Raw genomic sequence first — 20,929 nt, forward strand, 5'->3', positions numbered from 1 at the left:
CAATAAACCAATCTAGAATGAGTCTGGCCATGCATTTCAATCTGATGCAAATTTCTTTGCATTGTCTACAGGTAGGGCCTGAAGGAAAACAGCAATTTTAAGCTTTTGTTGATTGGATGATAATGTCCGAAGTTTATTTGGTTGGGATTCTTATGGCAGGTTGTAGCTACTGTACCTAATTTCAACTGTATAATGATGTGCAGTATTCGTACAGCGAGAACAGGGAGTGGGAATGGAGTCAGGCTCTTCAAAACAGACCAGAGACACTGGATGAGGATAGTAAATTTTAATGGATGATGACTCAACAAGGTATCCTGTTTCGGCACACAGGGTGCCTTCTTCAGGAGTCTGGATATACGCATCAAAGGATAGAATCCTCAATGTACAAACTGTGAAAAGAATACTCCGCACCTGGAGTATTGTGTTCAGTACTGGTCTCCGTATCTCAAAAAAGATATAGTAGAATTGGAAAAGGTACAGCGAAGGGCGACGAAAATGATAGTGGGGATGGGACGACTTTCCTATGAAGAGAGGCTGAGAAGGCTAGGGCTTTTCAGCTTGGAGAAGAGACGGCTGAGGGGAGATATGATAGAAGTGTATAAAACAATGAGTGGAATGGATCGGGTGGATGTGAAGCGACTGTTCACGCTATCCAAAAATACTAGGACTAGAGGGCATGAGTTGAAGCTACAGTGTGGTAAATTTAAAACGAATCGGAGAAAATTTTTCTTCACCCAACGTGTAATTAGACTCTGGAATTCGTTGCCGGAGAACGTGGTACGGGCGGTTAGCTTGACGGAGTTTAAAAAGGGGTTAGATAGATTCCTAAAGGCCAAGTCCATAGACCGCTATTAAATGGACTTGGAAAAATTCCGCATTTTTAGGTATAACTTGTCTGGAATGTTTTTACGTTTGGGGAGCGTGCCAGGTGCCCTTGACCTGGATTGGCCACTGTCGGTGACAGGATGCTGGGCTAGATGGACCTTTGGTCTTTCCCAGTATGGCACTACTTATGTACTTATGTACTTATGTCTTTAGAAAGACCTTTGGGGTTGTGGTGAATTCTGCTGCTTGTGTATGGCACATATCCAGACTCCTGAAGAAGGCACCTTGTTGAGTCATCATCCATTAAAATTTACTATCCTCATCCAGCATCTCTGGTCTGTTTTGAAGAGCCTAATTCCGTTCCCACTCCTTGTTCTCGCTGAGCGACTCCTCGTGGGATATCAGTGTTTTTTCCACTCTTACAGTTTTTGTTATGCAGTATTCATACATCATACTTTATAGAAGAAACATTGTGTTCTCTGTTCTGTCTGTATATGAGAGGAGGATTCAGGAGCCTACTGGTAAAACCTATGTGGCCTTCAGGGTGAGGAGAATCCTATGTAATAACTTGTTCAATGTTTTTCCAGATTGTGAAGGAATCATTGAAGATGTTGTCCTATTGGGAGCTCCCGTAGAAGGAGATGCTAAGTACTGGAAACCGCTCACCAGGGTTGTAGCAGGACGAATAATTAATGGATACTGCAGGTTTGTGAATAATGTTAATGAATATTTGGGTTATTTTTATTGCCTCTTCCATTCAGGGAAGTTGTTGATGTGATCGGTCATTGCATTTCTGAAATATGTAGCCAGCTACTTCTACACTGGATGTCAAGTTAACAGATTTCACTACATTTACATTTAGGCCCAGATGCACAAAACCTAACGAGCCAGCAGCATGGTTTTTGCACTGGTTCTAGCTAGTTTAGCAAGCACGGAATGCAGATAGACATTCACAAAAGGGTTCTGCAAGCTCTTTTCCTGTCACGGTAGCAGCTAATGAAAATCGTATGCAAAGGTATTATAATAAGTTAATTATTATACAAATGTTCTTGCAAAGCAATGCATAGCCATTTTCCGAACAATGTACACAAGCAGCCCCTACCTTTACCATGGAATTTTAACGGGAGGTCTGGAGCTGTCGATCCTGACAGTTCTTCGTACCAAGTACTCCACAGCCACCTCCTCTGCCACTCCTGAAAGAGAAGAAGGACCCGCTGCAGAGCTTCTGCCTGGGCAATGCCCTCCAGGCTTACCAGAAGCTCTGGGGGGGCATTTTCGAAAGGGACGTCCAAGTTGCGATTTTCGAAACAAGATGGACGTCCATCTTTTGTTTCGAAAATACTGTCAGAGATGTCCAAATCCTTAAATTTGGAAGTCCCTAGACATGGACGTTTCTGACTTTGGGCAATTTTCGAAACCAAAGAGTCCATGTCAAAAACATCCTAATGCAAGCCATTTGGGCGTGGGAGGAGCCAGCATTTGTAGTGCACTGATCCCCCTGACATGCCAGGACACCAGCCGGGCACCCTATGGGGCACTGCAGTGGACTTCATAAAATGCTCCCAGGAACATAGCTCCCTTACCTTGTGGGCTGAGCTCCTCACAACCCCCCCCCAAAACCCACTACCTACAACTGTACACCACTACCATATCCCTTACGGGTGAAGGAGGGCACCTAGATGTGGGTACAGTGGGTTTGTGGTGGGTTTTGGAGGGCTCGCTGTTTCCTCCACAAATGTAACAGGTAGGTGGGGTATGGGCCTGGGTCTGCCTGTCTGAAGTGCTCTGCAGTACCCACTAAAACTGCTCCTGGGACCTGCATGCGCTGTCATGGACCTGAGTATGACATCTGAGGCTGGCACGACATATTTTTAAAGTTGTTTTTTTGAAGGTGGGAGGGTGTAAGTGACCACAGGGGGAGTACCGGGAGGTCATCCCCGATTCTCTCCGGTGGTCATCTGGTCATTTTGGGCACCTTTTTATGCATTATTCCTAAGAAAAACAGGTCCGGGTGAAAACGTCCAAGTGTTCGTCAGGGACGTCCTTGCGTTTTTCGATTATAGGTCAAAGACGTCCAAGTGTTAGGCATGCCCAAGTCCCGCCTTTGCTACGCCTCTGACATGCCCCCTTGAACTTTGGACGTCTTTGCGACGGACTGCAGTTGGAGACGTCCAAAATCGGGTTTCCCTGGGAGAAGGACGTCCATCTTCCGGTTTATGTCGAAAGATGGACGCCCTTCTCTTTCGAAAATGAGCCCACTGGTGACCTCGAAGTGCAGAGTAAACATCAGTGAGGGAGAGCTGCAGCAATATCCTACTAAAAATCCAGTCAAACCATTTCTTCCCTATCTGGATTCAGATGCACAAAGGTCCCCATTAAGAATCCGTCTGTATTACTGATTTGGAAATACAGAGGGATTCCCAAAGAGAATCGCATGCAAATGAGTTGCTTTTGCAACCCAGCTTATTTGACACACGCTAAGACCCCCTTTTACTGCAACGGGTAAAAAGCTGGGGGGGGGTTGTTTATTTGTTTTAAGAAATGGCTGTGCAGCAAGCGATGGGCATTGAACCCGGTTCCCCAGGATCTCAACCCGCTGCTGACCGTTAGGCAGCAGCAGGAATCAAACCCGGTTCAGCCCACTGATCTAATCATTAGGCTACTCCACCCTAAAAGAATATTAGGAAAATGTTGTAATGCCTCTTTTTATGAACAGGAGAAAAAGTCCCAGATATGCGTGACGCCAGATGTTAGCCCACTTCCTCTTACCTCCTGTTAGGTATAAGTGAGTATTGTTGAATTACGGAGCCTTGGTATCATGTCACATTGCACTTTTCCACAGAATGATTGTGTACTATTTATTTATATCCCGCACTTTCCCACTCAAAGCAGGCTCAATGCGGCGTACATAGTAATAGGTAACACAGAATTTTGTTATGTAAAGTAGGAAATTAAGTATAACATAATAGAAGGATGGTTGGGTAGTAAATGGATGGATAGATAGGTAGAGACAGGTGATAGAGAGGAAGGTAAGGTGGGAGATAGATTCTGGGTCAATGTCGTAAGGTAGATGGGTTCATGAGATTAATCTGGGTCTTTTGGGTAGGCTTGTTTGAATAGATGGTTTTTTAGTGCTTTTCTGAATGGTAGGTGGTCATGGATTGCTCGGATAGGTCTAGGGAGAGCGTTCCATAGACGGCTGCCCAGGACGGAGAAATTGGATCCATAATACGTTTTGTACTTGAGACCTTTACAGCTGGGGTAGTGCAGGTAGAGGTACTTTTGTGAGGATATAGACATGTTTCTTGCTGGAAGGTCGACCAGATTTATCATATAGTTCGGAGATTCTCCGTGTATTATCTTGTAGATTAAAGTCTGGGCTTTGAAATTGATACGTTCTTTGATTGGGAGCCAGTGCAGTCTTGCACTAGAAAGAGACTACAGGCTTCCACTTTCCATTCTAGTTGTATCTAAGATTTTGGGGATCTGCCTGCCAGTTTTCATGTTTTCTGCTAGAACGGCTTGTACTTATGAAGCCTGTTCTTTTGGATTGAGCTGAGCAGTGCAGCTGTCATTCGAGCCTGATTTCTGCCATGTAATTTTGGAACTGTCCTTTTAAATGGCTAGAACTTCTGGAAGCTGTTAAAGTGCATTTGATTGGCAACTGCTTCTTCTCAGCTCATTGTGTGCAAAAGCTTAAAAGGTTGCAGTGCCTCCTGATAAAAAGCAGTACAGTCTGTTCAAAAACGGCAGGTTTCTGTTAGCAATGTTCCGGGCACGGCTGTGGTGCTCTCTACTGCCACCTGCAGAATTCCAAAGTGGTAGCAGTTCCCTCCTGCCATATCTTTTGGGCTGTGGTGCTATGAGGCTTTATTTATTTTCGGTATTTTTATACCGTCTAGACCTTAAGTGGTTTACAGTTTTCTGTTTCGGGTACTGGTACTATCCCTAATGGCCTCACAATCTAGTATTATATTGTACCTGGTGCAATGGAGGGCTAAGTGACTTGCAAGGGTCACAGAGCTGCAGAGGGAATTGAACTCAGTTCTCCAGGATCTCAACCCACTGCTGACCGTTAGGCAGCATCAGGAATCAAACCCGGTTTCCCAGATCCGCAACCCACTGCACTAACCATTAGGCTACTCAGGGCTGCTGAGAGGGGGGGCAGGGGAGACAAAATTCCCCGGGCCACCCGGCCCACACACCCTCCATCGTCCAGGCCCCCTGCATTGAAATCACAGCGCCTCTCACCTCCGTGTGAAAGCACTGCAGGCAGCAGGGCAGCAGATCGCCTCCCTTCAGGCCTCCTTCCCTCCCTCATCCGACGTAACTTCCGCGAGGGCGGGACACAGGGAGGGAAGGAGGCCCGAAGGGAGGCGATCTGCTGCCCTGCTACCTGCAGCGCTTTCACATGGAGGTGAGAGGCGCTGTGATTTCAATGCAGGGGGCCTGGCCCGGAGGGGGGCGGGTGGAGGGGGGAGCAGCAACCTCGGGGGGGCAGCGGTGGGCGCGGGGCCCCAGGGGCGGCCTTGTTCCGGGCCCGGCCCAGTCTCTCGGCAGCCCTGAGGCTACTCCTCTACTCCTCAGTATGTCTCATCTGGGATTGGCGAATAGCAAACTGCTAATTCCTTTGGGCACTGTATTTCATCTTGAGTAACTGCGCATGTCTAGGCGTCTTAGAACAGCATATTCCAAACACAGTGTGAGTCTGCAGCAGGTATGCCAGTCGGGTCTTATTTCAGACTAGTAAAAGAGGCCCGTTTCAGAGCAAATGAAACGGGCGCTAGCAAGGTTTTCGTCGCCAACACCCCTCCCTCCCTCCCTCCGTGGCCAACCCCTTCGTTGTTCTGCCATTGCTCCACCCCCAACGTCATGACATTTGATGCGAGGGCGGGGCCCGGAGCGATCTGCCAACGCCTTCGTTCTGCCATTGCTCCGCCCTCGAGGGCGGGGCCCGGAGCGATTTTGGTGGCTTCACCACCACGAACCTTCGAACCTTTTTGAAGGAAGTCAGGGCTTGGCTTCACTGACGTCAGTGTCCTAAGAACGTTGAGGGTGAGTTTTATTATAGTAGATTAGTATCTTTTTAAATTTTGTATGACGGTATGAATATTAGTATTGAGATGTAGATGTTTTGTCGATTTTATCACTGTCTCCTGATGAAGCAAATAGCGAAGCAGGTCCTGTAGAGAATGTGTGATCGCTGCATATACACTATTAAGACTGTGCACTTGCTGGGATTCGCAGTAGGGATCTCTGGACAGAGAGTTTAAAGCAAGGAAAGTATGGAATGATGATCTGCAGTGATATTCATGACTGCTTTTATTAACAGTAAAGATAACAGTGAGTTGCATTTTGGAGTTTCATAGTGTGTAGACATATGTATATCCTGCTTTTGAGACTTTTTCCCATTATCTGGAAGAAATTTGCCCGTTGGAGGAACATTAATATGTGGCTATTTATCAACTACCAGAGTAACCCCACAGTGATTTGTAGTGATTTGTGAGACTATTTGTTTGTGAAATTTGGTATGAGGATTTCATATGTGATAAGATATATTTCTAGTATATATAATAATATTTAATAAAATTTACAGTAAATTTGGAAATATTTAGTCATCATATATTGTGATAACAAATATACCTGAGAGAGATTCCTATACAGTGGAGGTTGTAGGCATGTAGGTCTGTCTCATGCAAATTCATTATCTAACTTTCAATCACGTGACTGCTAAACATTTAAATATGATGCACTATTCACTTTATTGATATACTATGTATACTCTTCAATATAACAAATATACTGATGTTTTTGTATCTTCATGCACCTTCTTTCAACACTCGTTCATTCTAACTCTCATACATCCTACATAATACATTTCAATTCAATTAGTGCCAGGGTAAGACCATGAGACTTGAACACTCTAGAATAGAAATCACTAATGGGCACTTTGTTTATGGATATTTGTAATAGTTAAGTTTAAGACACAAGCTCTCTGGTGATATTCACATTTACCAGTGGCCAAAGTTTCTAGAGCCAAGTCAGTGTCCTAGATGTTAAATCCATATGACAATGTGCAATACAGTTCTTCAGAAAAAAGGTTCTTCAAATATCGCCCAGCGATAGGACACTGACTTGGCTCTAGAAACTTTGGCCACTGGTAAATGTGAATATCACAAGAGAGCTTGTGTCTTAAACTTAACTATTACGTTAACGTAGCTTAAAATGGCATACCGCAGGGCAATCTCGGGCATCCTGCAATAACTGTCAAATTAGCGCTAATCTGGGTGCTAAAAAATATTTATTTTTTTTTGGGGGGGGGGGGGGGGGAGACTTGTCAAGGAGATGAAGAGTGGACATTCCTGCACTATACATAAGTACATAAGTATTGCCATACTGGGAAAGACCAAAGGTCCATCGAGCCCAGCATCCTGTTTCCAACAGTGGCCAATCCAGATCACAAATACTCGGCAAGATCCCAAAAATGTACAAAACATTTTATACTTCTTATCCCAGAAATAGTGGATTTTCCCCAAGTCCATTTAATAACGGTCTATGGACTTTTCCTTTAGGAAGCCGGCCAAACCTTTTTTAAACTCTGCTAAGCTAACCGCCTTTACCACATTCTCTGGCAACAAATTCCAGAGTTTAATTACACGTTGAGTGAAGAAACATTTTCTCCGATTCGTTTTAAATTTACTACATTGTAGCTTCATCGCATGCCCCCTGGTCCTAGTATTTTTCACATCTACCCGTTCAACTCCACTCATTATTTTATAGACCTCTATCATATCTCCTCTCAGCCGCCTTTTCTCCAAGCTGAAGAGCCCTAGCTGCTTTAGCCTTTCCTCATAGGGAAGTCGTCCCATCCCCTTTTTCATTTTCGTCGCCCTTCTCTGCACCTTTTCTAATTCCACAATATCTTTTTTGAGATGCGGCGACCAGAATTGAACACAATATTCGAGGTGCAGTCGCACCATGGAGCGATACAAAGGCATTATAACATCCTCATTTTTGTTTTCCATTCCTTTCCTAATAATACCTAACATTCTATTTGCTTTCTTAGCTGCAGCAGCACAATGAGCAGAAGGTTTCAATGTATCATCAAGGACGACACCTAGATCCCTTTCTTGGTCCGTGACTCCTAACGTGCAACCTTTCCCACATGCATCACTTTGCACTTGCTCACATTAAACGTCATCTGCCATTTAGACGCCCAGTCTCCAAGTCTCGTAAGGGAGAAATTAGGGAGTTAGGTTATATGGCGTTGAATGTTAGGCGCTACTTTTGCGCCAAGTGTTTGGTGTGGGAAAACATTCTAATGGATGCAAGGTGCCAAAACGGGACAGAAACGGCAGATCTGCCAAAAAAAAACACACTTTTGCACCCATTTATGGAATAGTGTCTCAGAGGGTCTTTTACTAAGGCGTGCTCACGTTTTTGGCACGCGCTAAAATTGGCACACTAAACGTTAGAGACACACATAGGAATGCATTACATAGTAACATAGTAAATGACAGCAGAAAAAGACCTGCATGGTCCATCCAGTCTGCCCAACAAGACAAACTCATATGTGCTACTTTTTGTGTATACCCTACTTTGATTTGTACCTGTCCTCTTCAGGGCACAGACCGTATAAGTCTGCCCAGCACTATCCCCGCCTCCCAACCACCAGCCCCGCCTCCCACCACTGGCTCTGGCACAGACTGTATAAGTCTGCCCAGCACTATCCCCGCCTCCCAACCACCAGCCCCGCCTCCCACCACTGGCTCTGGCACAGACCGTATAAGTCTGCCCAGCACTATCCTTGCCTCCCACCACCGGCTGGCTCTGCCACCCAATCTCGGCTAAGCTCCTTAGGATCCATTGGTGTCTCTAACGTTTAGCACACGCCAAAAACGTGAGCACGCCTTAGTAAAAGACCCTCTTAAGTGTTTCCGTTCAGATCTGCAAAGGTGACATAATAATGGGAGGGGCGTGGGCGGGTTTGGGGCGTTTCCTTAAAATACGCACCGTGTTATAGAACAGTGCCAATCCGTGCCCAGCATGCACTGGGTAAGAAGCAGTGTCTTCAGCCAATCCTAGTTGGCCCATGGGAGAACACGGAAGTGCATGCAATAGCCAGCACATAATTGCTCAGCCCCTGCAAAATGTGGAAAACGTGGGCAACAGGCTGAGCTGTCCAGACAGTAAAGGTAGGAACATGTTTCAGTTCGGTTTTGTGATTTGAATATGCCAGCTTTGGGAATCTGAACGTGCAACATCTCTGATATCTTTGTATTTCCCATGGTAGAGGAGGAAATGCATTTCTGTTTCTATTTCTCCAGTGTTGTACTGATAGCAGAAGTCAGCTTCTTGAGGCTTCCAGTTCATTTCTTGTCTGCACATTTCTGTTTCCAATCTATAATCATTTGAGGCTTTGTTTGGTGAAGCTATTTCTATGTTCTATTTATGTTCTTTTAATTTATAGTAATCTGCTCAGAACTCTGTTGGTAAAAGCGGAATATAAAAGCTGAAATTCAATCAATATGTGACCAAAGTGAATTAATTTTCAGACGTGTAGTTTCTGTGTAGGGATTTGCAGGAGTCGCCTGTTCTCGTTTCAGGCGTGTGTTCCAAGGACTGCTGTAATATTTGTAGTGCTGTCTTTTCTTAGACTGTGTGAGCTGTTGCAGAGGGCATAGATGTTTTGGGGGTCGCTCCTAGTGGTTACCCTGCCCTTTAAGTACCGGTCTGCTTGTAATTGGCACATTTTTTTGCTAGAAAAAAAAGCAATGGGCACATCCATTGAAGTATACAGTCACCCTTTTTATTCCTTTCTTGGAACTGTTCTTTCTCTTTCTTTGGATTATCAATAGAAATCAAACAAAATAAAACATGGATAAGATGATACCTTTTTTATTGGACGTAATACATTTCTTGATTAGCTTTCGAAGGTTGCCCTTCTTCGCCAGATCGGAAATAAGCAAATGTGCTAGCGTCCCTTTCGATTATGCCCCTCTAAGTGTATTGCCACTTGGCGTTCATCTTGATGTGTCACATTCAGATTCTTGATGCAGGCACTTTAGCCAAAACACAGCCTGTGTCGAGTCAGCAGAAATTCTGCTACTGTCCTTTGTCACCTCCACTGTTTCATTTGCTCAGCACAGCCATAAGCACATAAGAGTTGCCCTACTGGGTCAGACCAAGAGTCCATCTAGCTTAGTATCCTGTTTCCAACAGTAGCCAGTCCAGGTCACCTGGCACAGTCCCAAAAAGTAGCAAGATTCCATGCTGCTTAACCTCAGGGATACGCAGTGACTTTCCTCAGGTCTACCTTAATAGTGGTTTATGGACTTTTCCCCCAGGAATTTGTCCAAACGTTTTTAAAACCCAACTACATTAACTGCATTTACTACTTGATCTGGCAATGAGTTCCAGAGGTTGACTATACATGAGTGAAAAATGTTTCTCTTGTTTGTTTTAAATATACTCCTAGGAAAGAGCAAGCAATCAATTCCTGTTTACTAGTTTCACTCCATTCAGGATTTTATAGACATCTGTCATATCTCTCCTCGTCTCTTCTGCAAGCTGAAGAGCCCTATCCAGTAGACTTTCATCAAGTGAAAATCGCTTCATCCCTTTAATCATTTTGATCTCCTTTTCCAGTTCTGTATTGTCTCTTTTTCAAGACCTAATCTTTTCAGCCTTTCTTCATTTGAAGGCATTCTATCCCCTTTATTATTTTTGTTGTTCTCTGTACTTTTCCTAGTTCTATTATATTTGTTGAAATGGAGCAACCAGAACTGTACACGGTGTTCAAGATGTAGTTGCACCTTGGAGCTATAGAAAGGCTTAATAATATCTTCTGTTTTATTATTCCATCCTTTCTGAATTACTTCTGGCATTCTGTTTGCTTTTTTGACCACAGCCACATGCTGAGTTAAGAATATGCCTGCCTCAGGGGAATAGTCCCTGAAAAGAGCACAGTTTGGATGTGTGACCAGTATTAGAACTAGGAGCAAAAACTCAAAAGTTCTATATTTTTAAAGAAAAGCAAAATTGTTTTTCAGCTGACTCTTTCTTAGTTTCTCTATGGAACTAAAGCCCTTTGTCTTCACTCCCAGTCCTCGAGGGCCACCAGCCAGGGGTGTAGCTAGACAACAGATTTTGGGTGGGCCTAGGCAAGAATTGGGTGGGCACCAAGTATTCTCCCCCCACCACCACCACCACCAAAACAGCTGGCAGAAAAATGCTTCTTTCCACCTTGGCAGTCTGCAGCACGCATACGCTGAAAACTGAGCATGCACGGGTGCCAGTATTGTGGAGAGTAACGTTTTTGTTACCATCAGGGGGAAGTCTTCAGCTGGCAGAGCTTGGGATCCCCACCAGCTACTGCTACTGTTGGGTGGGCCTGAGCCCTAAGTGGGTGGGCCCCGGCCCACTCAGGACCACCTGTGGCCCACTGCCACCAGCACATCCCCAGTGAACATGCATGACAATGACCTGCATGCTTGCTACCTCCTTAGCATGCAAATCTCTCTGTGCCAGGGCAATCCCGAAAACCCAACCCCTCAAAATAAGGGAGAGAAGACCAAGAAACTAAAGCTTGCCAAAATCAGCTGTTAATATAGGTGGAAACATATATTATTTATTTAATATATTTATACCCCACATTTTCCCACTAGATGTAGGCTCAATGTGGCTTACATAGAACCGCAGGGAAGACTACAGTACAGAAAAGTACATTTAAGAAGTGTAAAAGAAAGGTAATAAATAGGTATCATTTAGACAACGAAGGTAGCAGAAGATAATACAAGGTTACAAGGTAATAAGGTCCGTGAATCTTGCTGAGACCAGGAATGGGTAGGTTAGGTTGAGTCTGGAAAGAAAGCCTTCTTGAATAGGATGGTCTTCAATAATTTTCTGAAATTTAGATAGTTCTGAGTTGATTTTACGGATTCGGGTAAAGCATTCCAGTAGTTGTGTGCCTATGTAGGAGAAGTTGGAGGCTTAGGTGATTGAAATCACTCCTCCAAACAGGAAAATAAACAAGCTTAAGATTTGTCAACCCCACCATCAATAAGACGTCTTTCTTCTAATCGAGTGCCTAGATGCACATAAAGTAAACACCTAAAATGGAAAAGAACATATTTATTTAATAAGAATTTGTCATACCGTCTTAACTAACTGCTAGTCCTAAGCAGTTTACAATATAAATAAAACGTACACTATTGGGAAAAGGAACTACAATATTTGAAAAGAAAGACCAATTCCATCTCATTATTAAGCAGTTAACTTGATCATAAAACACCTCCAATACCCCTTCTATGCACTCATGAAAATATATCTCTTGAATGGTGCTTCATTATTTATTTTATTTATGTATTTTGACATTTATACCCCACATTATCCTGAACATAGTCGAGTTCAGTGTGGCTTACAATAAATAAAACAACAGGCAAGGTTTACAGTACCATAAGGAAAATATCAAGTAAGAGCAGAGTAGCACAAATAAGATATAAATAAGAACTAAATAATAAACCATTGATGGCCAGTTACAATCTAACACCCTCCATCAATGGGTGAAAACCTCTGAAAGAAGAAAGTTTTCAGTCTTTTGCGAAATACCAAGTAATCAGGCTGACCCTTGATTGCCATTTAGATACCACTTAGCACCTTGGTATCTAAAGTCTGCGGATTGAACGGACTTATAGCACACTGTCTTGCGATCTGAAAGATGAAGTCTCAGGTAGTCCTTAGAACCAGAGGTTATGTTGTGTAGGGGAATAGTTATTAAGGGCGTAATGTGGTGTCATGCCATATAATATTTGAAAGGCATTAGGTAAGGCAGATATATTTTGGATAGAAAAATTACATTTATTTATTTTATTTATTTATTGCATTTGTGTCCCACATTTTCCCACCTCTTTGCAGGCTCAATGTGGCTTACAATACGTCATGAATGGTGGAGATATATAAGAAATAAACATTTAGTGTTACAGAAAGATCTTGGGTAGCTTGAAAATGATAAAGCAAGATATTAGTATAACAATCAAATATTATAAGACATTACAATTGGCACTGTAGGTGTCATTTACCCAAAATTGAGTTCAGTGCGACTTACAAACAAGAATAGGGCAAACCCTAGAGCATACATAATATATGATACAAACTTCTAAAAAAAACAAGTTATTAACAGCTTTTAAAAGGTCAAACATTTAGACACATAACTTATGTTCTCTAGCTTACAAAGAATGGGACAGACCCTAAAACCTACCTAATATTGAATCCATAAAATTATCATAATTCAACATAGTAGAAACTTCTGGAATAACCACGTTTTTAACAACTTTCGAAAAATCATATAATGTATGTTCTTTGGCAGCATATTCAACCAAAATGTATTTGCTTTTAAAATGTTGTGCTCTTTCCTTTTACCCATCAATTACACAGCAAGTCAGAAGCCAGCTTGGTCGAGGACATAGAACTTTCTTTGACTCCTGGGTCTGTGCTCAAACCTCTAAGGGGAGTAGTTTACTAACATGCTTTGGGGAGCAATGCATGATATTTGCCTCCTAACATTAGGAGTCACTGACCAAGAGAAGGATCATCTAGGTGTCATCGTCGATCATACTTTGAAACCCTCTGCTCGGTGTGCAGTGGTGCTAAGAAAGCAAATAGGTATTATTAGGAAAGGAATGGAAAGCAAAAATGAGAATGTTATATTGCCTTTGTATTGTTTCATTGTGTGACCACACCTTGAATACTGTGTGCAATTCTAGCCACCGCATCTCAAAAAAGATATAGTGGAATTAGAAAAGGTACAGAGAAGGGCAATGAAAATGTTAAAGGGGGTGGGACGACTTCCCTATAAAGAAAGTGCTAGGGCTCTTCAGCTTGGAGAAGAGACAGTGAGGGGAGATAGGATAGAGGTCTATAAAATAATGAGTGGAGTAGAACAGGTGGACGTGAATCGCTTGTTTACTGTTTCCAAAAATACGAGGACTAGGGGGCACGCAATGAAGCTATTATGTAGTAAATTCTTTAAAAAATTGAGAAATTATTTCTTCACTCAATGTGTAATTAAACTTATAAGCAGCATAAAATCTATTTTACTGTCTAAGATCTTGCTAGGTACTTGTAACCTGGATTGGCCACTGTTGGAAACAGGATGCTGGGCTTGATGGACATTTGGTCTGTCCCAGTGTGGCAATACTTATGTACTTGGGATTCTGAATAGAATCTTGTTACTCTTTGGTGTTCTATATGGAATGTTGCTACACTTTGGGTGTCTGCCAGGTACTTGTGACCTGGATTGGCCACTGTTGGAAACAGGATGCTGGGCTTGATGGACCTTTGGTCTGCCCCAATGCAACAACACTTCTTTCCTTATGTTCATGTGTTAAACAGCAAAATCATGCACACCACAACATACGTCAGTTCAAAGTGCCACAGGCTATATAGCAATGAGATGCGAGGCATGCAAATGTGTTGAAAATTAAGTGCTGGTTCCAGTGTTTAACTTAATCCATATAGGCTGCGGTGTGGTGACTGTGCCTGCTAAATGTGTAACTTATCTGGATAAAAGCGGAATATTTCCGCTGTCTGGATAATGTTGTGGCTTGCCCTCACTCCTCCCCTAACTTGGCCCACAAATATGCTAATAATATATGTGGACAGACTAATTGTGATTGTCTCTGAGAAAAACATGCCTAAAGTCTGGTGACTTTAGTCATGTTTGTGTTCACCAGTGAATGGAAAATTGCCAGTAGAGGATAATTATTCATTCACATGGAACATTCCCATACCAACCAATAAAACGTCCCCAACAATAAGTGTGGAACAGAAATAGGATGTTTCAGTTTACAACTCACTATACAAAACAATTCAAATTCTGATGTCCTGTCATTCACAGCAGCTCAAATTCCCACCATTGCTAGGTTATCAATAGAAATCAAACAAAATAAAACATGGAAAGGAAAATAAGATGATACCTTTTTTATTGGACATAACTTAATACATTTCTTGATTAGCTTTCGAAGGTTGCCCTTCTTCATCAGATCGGAAATAAGCAAATGTGGTAGCAGATAGTATATATAAAGAAAAGGGCACGTTTCCGTGTAACACAGCCAGCTGCAAACTATGCCAAAACATTTCACAAGACCCCACAGTCATTCACAAAGGAAAAATATTCAACATAAAGGACTATTTTACATGCTCATCTTCCAATCTGCTATATATCATTCAGTATAAAAAATGTAACGAAGGATGCTATATTGGAGAAACAGGCCAGATGCTTAAGACAAGATTCAATCTGCACAGACATCACATGAAAATAGCCGGTGCCAGTCAGGCCCCCACCCCTGTGGGCCAACACTTCACAAGACTAGAACACTGCACCAGTGATTTTACAGTAAGAATACTGAAAGGTAATTTTAAAACAATACAGGAACGTAAGACCTTTGAAATAAGAATGATTGAATATTTTGACACCCAACAAACAGGACTTAATAAGGATCTGGGTTTTCTAACTCATTATAAAACATAAAGCTGTATTTCTCTGTTTATTTCTCTGTTTATTACCCTCCTCTCACCTACCAACACCCATTCTGTTAGAATATCAATGATATGCTTTGATGTCCCCATGCATACTTCCTACCCACCCCCCTCCTCCCACCCTGTCAGACTGTCATAGTAATGCTTGAATGTTTTCACTTATATACACTGTCAGCTAGCACATTTGCTTATTTCCGATCTGACGAAGAAGGGAAACCTTCGAAAGCTAATCAAGAAATGTATTAAGTTATGTCCAATAAAAAAGGTATCATCTTATTTTCTTTTCCATGTTTTATTTTGTTTGATTTCTATTGATAACCTTTAAGAGTGGACTAACATGGCTACCACACCTCTCCGCCATTGCTAGAAAACTGTTTGAGATAACATAGAACCTTTATTATTTATTAGGATTTATTTACCGCCTTTTTGAAGGAATTCACTCAAGGCGGTGTACAGTAAGAATAGATCAAACATGAGCAGGAGGCAATTAGAGCAGTAAAATATTCAAATAACAATACAAGGTATGGCATAGTACACTACTTGCAATGACAACACAATACGTACTAGAACATTTTAATTGATAGTGAAGGGTAAAGCAAACCTTACAGGTAGACACTCAGAAACTTATCGTACCACATCAGCACCGAGTCCAAGAACTGAAACCTGCACCAACCCTACCTATAGAAAGTTTGCATTGCAAATATTGTACAACACCAACACACCCTTTTGCTGGGAAAGGAGAATACGACAGACTGCTATGGATTCCTTCCAGTGGTGTGCTGGAGCCGGCTCGCACCGGCTCTGCAGAGCCGGTTGTTAATTTTTGAGCAGTTTTGCGAGCCGGTTGTTGTCAGCAGGGACGGGAAAGTTTTTTTTTCCCTACGTGGGAGGCCTCCTCGTACTGCATTGGGCTGGTTCCAGTGGGGGCGGACCGCCCCGGGTGAAAGCACAAACCAATATGGGGGGGGGGGTCCTAACTTCTGCTCCATCTGTGCTGCACCGGCGCGCACCTTATGTTGACCTGCCTCCGCTCACTTGTCTCCTCCCAGCGGTTTTGATTCGAACTCTCTCCGCCTCTGCCAGTGCCGCTTCCTCCCTCTGTAGCTGCTTTCGCTCTCTCCCCGCCTCTCCGGTCTTCGAGTCCCGCCCATGATGATGATGATCCATAACGTCACGACGCCGGCTTCCTCCCCCTGCGGCACCCTGCGCGCCAGTGAGTGCGCCCTTCTCTTACTTGGGTAACGGCTGCGTCCTGAGTCCTGCAGATGTTTGGCGCCTTCTGCTTCCTGCACTGCTAGTGCACTCCGTCTCCGTGTCTCTGTCTCCTTACACCCCTGCCGCTGCTGGCCACCAGTCTTCTATCGTCGCAGAAGAATCTTGGATCTTCACTGTGAATCACTTCCATTCCAGAGCGATCTCATATTTATTTATTTAAATTAACTTTTAAAAACATTCTTCATTCTATTTTCTGCTGCTAGTGCTTCTATGACAAGAGCAGCAAGCTGCAGCTGGGCCCGGGGGGGGGGGGGGGGGGGATCATAAAGTGTGAAAAGGAAGGGGGGCCCGGGCAAGATAGAGCACTACTCTGGATGGGAGAAAGAGGACAATGGCAATGGGCATGCATGGCCAAATGTCAGTGAGGATATCCTGTTTCCTGCTGGGTTCGTCTTAACTGTTGTTGTAATCTATAAAATTGATGGAATATTGAAATTAAATGGAAGTAGAATTAAACTCTCCTCTCATTTGGGGCACACATGGAATCAGGTCTTCATCTGTTTTGTAGAAGTTTACCTTTTAGATACATAAATGGATTATTCTGTTTTGAACATGTTTCAGGGGGAAGTGGTTTTATTACCGACCAGACAGAGATAAAGAGTTTTCAGTTTTGGCACAGTATAGGTTATCACAAGAACAAAATATAAGAAAACCAATATGGGCTGCATTAGGGGCTTATATAGCCAATTTATGTATAAACAAAAGAAATCTGCATGAATTTTGTTTCATGCAGCTTTCTTTTGTTTTTACATAAATTGGCTATATAAGCCCCTAATGCAGCCCATATTGGTTTTCTTATATTTTGTTCTTGTGATAACTTATACTGTGCCAAAACTGAAAACTCTTATCTCTGTCTGGTCGGTAATAAAAGGAGCTCATTGTGAACACTATCTACCATAAAAGGATGTTTTGTGGCTTGGTATGGTCACATTTTCAATATGGTAATACTACGGCCTAGCTAAGGAATAGCCAGGTTATTTTGAGTTAGCTTTCCTTGTGCCATCACTATCCAGCAGGTAGGCAGTGTCTTAAAAGATGGAGGATAAAGGATTTTTTTTTTTTTTACATTAAAAGAAGGTAAATTTGGATGTAAGGATTGTTTGATAGCACACTCTCCCCGGATATAGCCAGCTCTGCAAATTTCTTTTTTTTTGGGGGGGTGCAAGGTGGACGGGGGGGGGGGGGGGGGCGCAGAGGTGGACCAAGGAGAGAGCCTGTTGTTAAAAATTTACCAGCACACCACTGATTCCTTCACATAAACCTACATATTGAAAAGAATCCTTCAGCTCAGTTACATATAGAACATACAGACCATCACTCTTTGTTGTCGTTATTGTGAAAAGTGGTATAGCAAATATAGGGGTCCTTTTACCAAGCTGTGGGGAAAAAGAGCTCTGCGGTAGCAGTGGAGGCCGTTTTTTCCCCTGTGCCAGGGCCCTTTTTACTGCAGCAGGTAAAAAGCCCATTTAAAAAATGTCCATGCGGAGGAGAGCACTTGGCTGAAGAGGCTGGGGCTCTTCAGCTTGGAGAAAAGGCGGATGAGGGGAGATATGATAGAGGTCTATAAGATAATGAGTGGAATGGAACGGGTCGATGTGGAGCGTCTGTTTACGCTTTCCAAAAATACTAGGGCAAGGGGGCATGCGATGAAGCTGCAGTGTAGTAAATTTAGAACGAATCGGAGGAAATCTTTCTTCACTCAACGCGTAGTTAAGACTCTGGAATTCGTTGCCGGAAAAGGTGGTTAACTTAGCGGACTTCAAAAAAGGATTGGACGGCTTCCTGGAGGAAAAGGTCATAGAATGTTATTGAATGGACGAGGGAATAATACGGTATTTCTAGGAAGGGCGGGACAAATTGCTTGTTCTTTTGGCCGCTGTCGGTGACAGGGCGCTGGGCTCGATGGACCCTTGGTCTGTCCCAGCATGGCGATGCTTATGTACTTATGTGGGAAATGGGCAACATGCGGTGATGCCTGATTATCACCGGGTTAGCGTCACGCTATAAAATGTAAAAAATTTCCAGCACACCGGAAATGACACACACTCAAGGCAGAACTGTTGCCGGCTGTAGTTCCAGGTTAGCATGCAGTAAGCCCATTTTGGGCTTACCATCGTTTTGTTAAAGGGCCCCATAGTACCTAGTACAGACCTGAACAGGGTTCCTGCAGGGGGTGGAAGCAGTTCTGCAGGGTGCCCGCGGGGACAGAAACAGTTCCTGCGAGATTCCCGTGGAAGTGTAAGCTGCACCTGCGCCAGCCTCTCATCAACCGAGTACCAAGTTCTTTGAGTGCTGTCTCCTCCTCCTCCTCGCTTTAACAGCACAAATGTGGAAAGTCTTCCATTAAGGAGGTGGTAGAGACACAAATGATGACGGAATTCAAAAAGGTGTGGGATGAACACAGAGGATCTCTAATTAGAAAATGGAAATTATAAAAAAAACCCTAACCTTAAATGGCTGCATGTGTGTGGATGTTTCTACTTCCATTACCATGTATCTATCCACCATGCACCAATACCTGTTGTAAAACCAAAAGTATATTCTTTTCTATGTTCAGCATCCACGATGAATTGTAAGCCACATTGAGCCTGCAAAAAGGTGGGATAATGTGGGATACAAATGCTATAAATAAATAAATGTGTCGAGAGACGGTTAGATGACAACTCTGGCTAGGGGGGATTAGGGCCGATACCGGGCAGACTTGTATGGTCTGTGTCTCATATATGGCAATCTGGTTTAGGATGGGCTGGAAAGGGCTTAGACAGCAACTTCAGGGGCTGGAACATGAGGACAGTGCTGGACAGACTTTTACGGTCTGTGTCCCACAAATGAGAAGACGAATAGACTGGAGTGGGCTTCAACGGCAACTCCAGCAGTTGGAACATAAGGATAGGGCCGATAGACTTCTATGATCTATGTCCCAGAAACGCCAAAGAAAGACCATAATCAAGTATATAATATCACACTCGATTTAATCACAAATTGATAATGAATGTGACTATTGGGCAGACTGGATGGACCATTCATGTCTTTATTTGCCGTCACTTACTATGTTACTATTAATCCTCTTTGCTCCCAGGCTGATGCACAGACCTCAGTTCTGACATATAGTAACATAGTAACATATAGTAAATGATGGCAGATAAAGACCTGAACGCTCCATCCAGTCTGCCAACAAGATAAACTCAGGCACGAGCATCAGATGTCACCTGACCTACTGGCGCGTGCATGTGGTGACCTCTGAGCACACAGTGCCAGTGAATCACAGACAAATCTTACATGTGCCCACCAGAGTGTTCCAATGTCCGTTCTTTCCTTGCCTGCAGTGCTGTGGCTCAAATCCAGAGAGAGACAGAGAGCTGACCAGAATTTTATTTAATTTACCTTTAAATTCTTGTGGGGGTGGGTAAGAGTCCAGCAGGGACGGGCGGGGATGGGTAAGATTTCTGTCCCCATGCAACACTCCTACTAAACCTAGTAAACAGATTGCAAATTAGAAACAGATACACAGACAAAAAGTGAAATAGACCTGCCCCTCCCCCCCCCCCCAAAAAAAAACCTAATTCTGTGAGCAGCAGAACACTAATAAGGCAAACAGAAATGCATTTCTTCCTGTACTGAACAAAACAGAAAACCGCAAATTTTTGGTATCTCTTTTTTCCGGTTGTGTTGGTCCTGGGCTCTGTTTACTATTGTTGGGTTTTCCTGAGCTTGTTTTTATTTTTCCCCTAAGATCTCATTTCCATTTTTTGTTTCTTCTCTCTCAATGCCTTCTACTATTTCATTCCTAAAGACATCACTCTTTCTGTATCAACTTTTTTTTCATTTCTCTCATCTTCCTTTTCATTTCCCCTCCTCCCCACTCCAGTCTTTAGGCTCCCTCTTTTCACCTTCCACTACTTGCCAGCTTTTCATTTCCTACTTCTGCTTCGCTAGTCCTCCCATTCCCCATCTTTCTCATTCCTTCCCTAGCCTCCTGCTCACCCGCATCCTTCTTCCACTTTCTAGTCCCCCATTTACACCCTCTGTATTTCATCCACTTCTCAGCCTCATCTACCTTCTCTCCTGTCCTCTCTCCATCTCTAGTCCCTTTCTTGTATCCAGACTCCCATTCTCCCATTTATTTCCCCAGTTTCCAGCTTCTCTCATGTCCTTCAAAGATGCCTTCCTTTTGTCTCATCTTTTCCATAGCCCTCTTTCAGTTGCCTCCTAATCCCTCCAGGTTCTTCAAACAATTTCCCTCCCCATCTTTCTGCACTAAATCTCACAGCCTTGCTCATTCCTCTCATAA

The 20,929-nt window shown here is 43.3% G+C and overlaps 1 protein-coding gene across 5 annotated transcripts in view; it reads left to right on the forward strand.

The window, feature by feature from the left end:
- The window catches only part of TMCO4 (transmembrane and coiled-coil domains 4), a 231,302-nt gene that overhangs the window by 168,541 nt on the left and 41,832 nt on the right, over window positions 1–20,929 (forward strand). For all 5 annotated transcript variants that reach the window (XM_030186267.1, XM_030186268.1, XM_030186266.1 and 2 more), the window contains one exon: window positions 1,413–1,530. In XM_030186267.1, coding sequence (XP_030042127.1) covers window positions 1,413–1,530 — 118 coding nt within the window. The remainder of the gene's footprint in view (window positions 1–1,412; window positions 1,531–20,929) is intronic.

The sequence above is a fragment of the Microcaecilia unicolor genome, chromosome 13, assembly GCF_901765095.1.
Source record: "Microcaecilia unicolor chromosome 13, aMicUni1.1, whole genome shotgun sequence".
NCBI lineage: Eukaryota > Metazoa > Chordata > Amphibia > Gymnophiona > Siphonopidae > Microcaecilia > Microcaecilia unicolor.